Genomic DNA, 4927 nt, shown 5'->3' with positions numbered 1-4927 from the left:
TGCGCACGGCAGGCCGCGTAAACCGACGGCTGAAAGGCCTGCAAAGGACGCATCGACTAGCTCGACCACGCGGGCGACCATGGGACCTCAACGGTGTCGAATGTCCGCCCCGGGGCTGTCCCAGACACTACCGCACATGATGCTCGTGTCATTTGATGACAGGTCTGAGCGTCCGGGTTTTGTCCGGCATTGATGCCCTCGACGCCCTGCGTCCATCTTTCGGTCTGTGCCAAAGTCGACTGCAAGCTCCGGGCGCGAGACGCCGGCCGGAACACCCGCAAACACCGACCAAGCAAGCGCGGCGTTGAGGGCCCCATGGCTTTCTGCGCGGGTATCTCATTTGCGACATGAGAAACTGGACGTGAAGTTCGGCAGCAGGTCAAGAAGATGTTGATTCCACATACTCGGGCAGTCTCATGCGCTTGTCAGGCCTCTTCAAACGGACGTGATGTGATGCTCGTTTTACTCCCAACGTCTGTCTGAGGGACTCCAACATCATGATGCTCCACTGATCCCATACCTCGCTGACTAGGCCGACCAACCCTGAGCCAGCGCCGGCGCGGCTGGCGGAGAAATACGTCAACTCCATTATCATGCCGTCGGAGGCTCGGTCTAGCCCGTGCAATAAAAGCCAGCGTCACGAGGGATCAATGCTGTGGGAAATTACTTCACATTGGCTGAAGACCAACACTCTAGAAACAGCCATAGAACATTGCAGAACCATAGAAAGCTGTTCTCACGGGCCAACAGGCGAACGTCGATAAGAAGATGAGAAGTCATTTTGGCCAAGTCACAACTGCCGAAGCCGCGTCTTCAGGAACCATCTTGGCCCAAACGCCCGAGCCAGTGCGATTATACGAGGTGACGTGATACAACTACATATCTGTCTGGTCCTGCCGCCGCGCGCAGGCCAATATCGTCTGCTCCCTTACCCCCAAGCCATCTTCTGACAGCAGGTGCCGAATTGAATTGACGTGGGGTCAGCTTGTTGAACGTTACGCTCGAAATGTGATTTACAAGCGCTCATGGCCCAACGCTCTTGGCAAACAGGCCGGGCACAACTAGACGAACAGGGCTCTTACAATCTATGTGATTGCTCAACTGACCGACTGCGGCTATTCTTGTTGCGATTCGCGGCAGATAGGACGGTGGCTAGTTCCTACATTTAGCGCACAGTGGAATCTTCCTCGGATTATCAAACATAATGGCCAGCTCCGTCCAACTGCTCGCAGCAAGATCAGAGAATACACAATCGAGCACTGCCAGGCATGCGACATGCTCTTGGTACTAATCCCTTGATGGTTCTGAAAACATGAAGCACGTTCGAAACTACCACGGAGTTGATAGAAAAGCCCCTTTTCTCGCACTCGCAGGCTTGCTTGCAGGAGTACTTTTGGAATGAGATCGGTTTGGTTTAATGAGGCTGCGTTAAGAATTTCTCTCCAACTAAATACTACCAATGCTGCCACCACTCGATCATGAAATCTTCTTGGCATGCCGTCTCTCCTTTCTCGATGGCGTTGCTTTCTCCACGATCTTTTCTTGTAGAATCCAGCAAAGATGCGGCCCCGTGCCTTCCGCGTCGGGTCTGGTGAAACATCGTCACCAAGAGGGAAGATTCTGGCGGCAGCCAGCACTTTGCGCCCAAACATTTCAGGATAAGTACCTAGCATTCGAGCGGGCCCTTTACCGTGGGCACTTCCGATCAAGGCATAGAGGTCGCCCCGACGGCCGACAGTGTCGAGGGGGTGCCAGAAAGTACAGCAGGCAGCAACAAGAGGAACGAGAGGCACTGCAGCAACGGCAGCAACGGCAGCAACGGCAGCAACGACAGCAACGACAGCAACGACAGCAACGACGGCAACGACAGCAACGACAGCAACGACAGCAACGACAGCAACGACAGCAACGGTAAGAGCTCGCTCTAAAACATTCGTCCACCTGTCTCATTATCATATACTTGTGGTCTGATGAGAAGTTATAAGTGCATTATACGTATAAGCCGAAACTTCGTGAACTGCCCGCCATGTTAGATCCAATCCCGGATCATCATGTGCAAGACTTTTGGAATAAGTCAATGCCGATATATCTCTTCACTGCAGCCAACATGGAACCAGGCCACACTCCAATCAAGATAGGCCGGCTTACGGATCTTATCGTACATGCCCTCCATAACTACATATATTGGAAGTGGTTTCGCCCATGCTCTAGCGACATCGAGTTTGGACAGTTTCTAGCGAAAGTAATCAAGCCTATGGAGTATGGGCTAGATACGAGTAGCGAGGCTGCCATTGTGAGGCTAGCGACAGCTTCTCAGCGACGCCATTCGCGACCAGCTTGACGCATCTTGGCACGCTACAGAAGCATAGGCCCTACATCGCCAGCGGACATACCCGGATGAACAACCCATGAACTCGGCATCAGAGGAGAGTGATTACAGACACGGCCCGGTATTTCACGAAATGACTAGGAAAACGTATAAATACTTCGCTGTTCGACCCCTCTTTAGAGCTATGGCACTGGTCATCTGTTCGCAGAGCTATGATTCAGCCGACCAGATCGCTCAGATCGCCCAAACGCCAGTCCTCCTTACTCTTACGGGGTCGCATGATGGCTTAAGCGCCCCGATTCTATTCGATCACGAACTCGCCAAGCAATCTACTGTTTTTAGTGGCAAGGTCGTCGCTAGAATGATGCTCGAGGCTGCTATTGACTTTGTTATGGCTCTAGAGGAGCGTGAAGCGCTGGCGCTTGGCCATCAGCCAGATATGGCCGCCGCCTTGCAAGATCCTTTTATGAAGAAGTTCTTCACCGGCATGTACGCCTTTCAAGCCCGCAAGTTGGGCTGGAATGAAGAGGAAGTGCCATTCCCCAGTGGCCCAAGCTCCACTTGGGTGGATAGGGAGATGTGCGCAGATTGGGAGGACGAAGGTATTGAGGGCCTGGCATAGCGGCATTCCTCCCGCGTGGATACTATCATGAACCTCGTTCGGAACAGCGAGCTGAAGAAGCAAGATTCTATACCACCCAACTAGTCACGCCGATGCAGGCCAAGCGAGACGTCAGTTCCCTGGAGTATAACATCCGCCAAACGAAGCAGGCGAAGGGCATTAATAATGAAACCGATACTTTCATGACAATATCAAGACTTCTCCGTTCGCAATGCAATTCATCAACTCATAAACCATATTCGGCCACAACTTGGCAAGACCCTCATTATCATAGTAGACGTTTGCTGCTGCCCCCTTCCGCCGCCGATGGTTTGAGATAAAACAGCCGCGACTTCGAGGATGCTACTTTTGCGGCTGCGGCTGCATCTGAGGTAGGGGAGAGGGCTGCCGCATCTCTTCTGCCCGCCTCATGTCCGACAGCCACATGTCCATCCTCCGCTTCTTGTCCTCGTCCGCCTGCATCCGCGCCTCATACGCCGACGTCGGCGACACCCTCAGCTTCTCGAAGCCGGATCCGCCGCCGGAGCTCCTGAAGCCTGACCTGGTGCCCGTCTCCGCGCTCATGCTCCACAGCGTGACGTGCTCGAGCGTCGCCAAGACGGCCACGGCCGTGATCTCGGCGACGGGGCTGCCGGGCCGCCACCGGCGGGGCTGCTGCCCGGCCGAGGCGCACGCCGCGAAGAAGATGAGCACGAAGGTGTCGGCCGCGTCGCTGAGCAGGTTGGCGGCCAGAGCGCGGTGCACTCCGGGGGCGCGACGGCGGCGGTCCGCGGCCGCGAGCAGCCCTCCGAGGATAATGTCGCGTGTGCCCAGTAGTGCCGTGAGGAGATGGTAGTAGTAGTGGTGATGGTCCGTCTGCGAATGCGCCTTCGTGGGTTCTTGGCCGTGGCGGTTGTTGCCGCTCGCGGACATGCCGATTAGCACGGCCGGGAACGCGATGAAGACGAACCCGCGTAGTATATGCAACGCGGAAAAGGCACAGATGGCAACGTGCTGCAGCTTGTTGAAGGGCGGCGGAGGGGGCGGATCGACCGGGCGGTCCCGGGGTTGTGGGTCCCGCTCCGGATCCGCGTCCGGGGTGCAGCCGGATCGCCGGGGCAGGAGGGGCGTGGTGACAGTTGGGGTCTCGGACATGGCCGCGACTGCAAAAACAAGAACAATAAAAGGTCTGGTGAGGTTTTGAGCCAACGATTTCCTCAATCCAAGCTCCTGGTCCGACCCGCGGATGCTGAGCGAAAAAAAAAGAAAAGGGTGCGAAATAAGAGGTCGGCGGTGATGTCCCCCCGCGCCAACAGGTCCAGCGCGGCCTCACAGATGGGGCCACTCCAGAGGGCAAATGCGGCCACCCGATGCGTGCTTTTGTCGGTCCACTGGAGGGGAAGAACCGATGCAATCTCCGCGTCGCCACCGGCGGGCAAGAGCAGCAGCAGCAGCAGCACGGGTCCACGGCCGTTGGCTTGGTTTAACAAGCCGCAAAACGGCGTCGACGACAGCAAGGACGACAGCAAGGACGACAGCAATGGCAGGAGCACACAACGTTGGCGGAAAGGGGGGAGAAACGCTCTTTCTTTACTATTGAGATCCCGTCACCGCTTTATGGGCTTCGTGGGTGGCTTGGGAACTTGCGGGGACGCACACACACAAAGTCTCTCATTCCCAAAGTGCTGCATCCTCCCTCCCTCCTCCTCCTCCTCCTCCTCCTTTCCCCCCCGCCATCTCACCTGTCACGTTGGTCACCTCCTGCGGCGCGAAAACATGCCAAAGTTCGGTCCCCCATCATGGGCAAATTTCGCCATCGCCCGCATGAGCCCCCTGCCTCCACCGCCACTGCCACCACCCATGCCCATCAGCCTCCCCAAGCTCCCCCCAAAAACACCGCAGAGCTGGGGCGAAGACAATGATGGTCCCCCCTTCGTCCCCTAGTAAGCCACCTCTTCGCGCTGGCTAGCCCGGGAGGCTAAGCGCCTTTGATGGCT

At 56.5% G+C, this 4927-nt stretch overlaps 2 protein-coding genes across 2 annotated transcripts; one reads left to right on the top strand and one right to left on the bottom strand.

The window, feature by feature from the left end:
• Nucleotides 1-2513: 2513 nt before the first annotated feature.
• On the top strand, nt 2514-2951 carry PLICBS_000432 (uncharacterized protein; the record flags this gene model as incomplete). The annotated part of the gene is made up of 1 exon (XM_018318574.1): nt 2514-2951. One exon carries the CDS (start codon nt 2514-2516, stop codon nt 2949-2951), a length of 438 nt encoding a protein of 145 aa, XP_018184099.1.
• Nucleotides 2952-3293: 342 nt separating this feature from the next.
• On the bottom strand, nt 3294-4085 carry PLICBS_000431 (uncharacterized protein; the record flags this gene model as incomplete). Its single annotated transcript, XM_018318575.1, has 1 exon — nt 3294-4085. One exon carries the CDS (start codon nt 4083-4085, stop codon nt 3294-3296), a length of 792 nt encoding a protein of 263 aa, XP_018184100.1.
• Nucleotides 4086-4927: the final 842 nt, after the last annotated feature.

This window comes from Purpureocillium lilacinum, assembly GCF_023168085.1.
Source record: "Purpureocillium lilacinum CBS 284.36 DNA, scaffold_1, whole genome shotgun sequence".
NCBI classification, from domain to species: Eukaryota; Fungi; Ascomycota; class Sordariomycetes; order Hypocreales; family Ophiocordycipitaceae; genus Purpureocillium; species Purpureocillium lilacinum.
The sequence above is the reverse complement of the archived record's forward strand: the minus strand, read 5'-3'. Positions and strand labels throughout refer to the sequence as shown.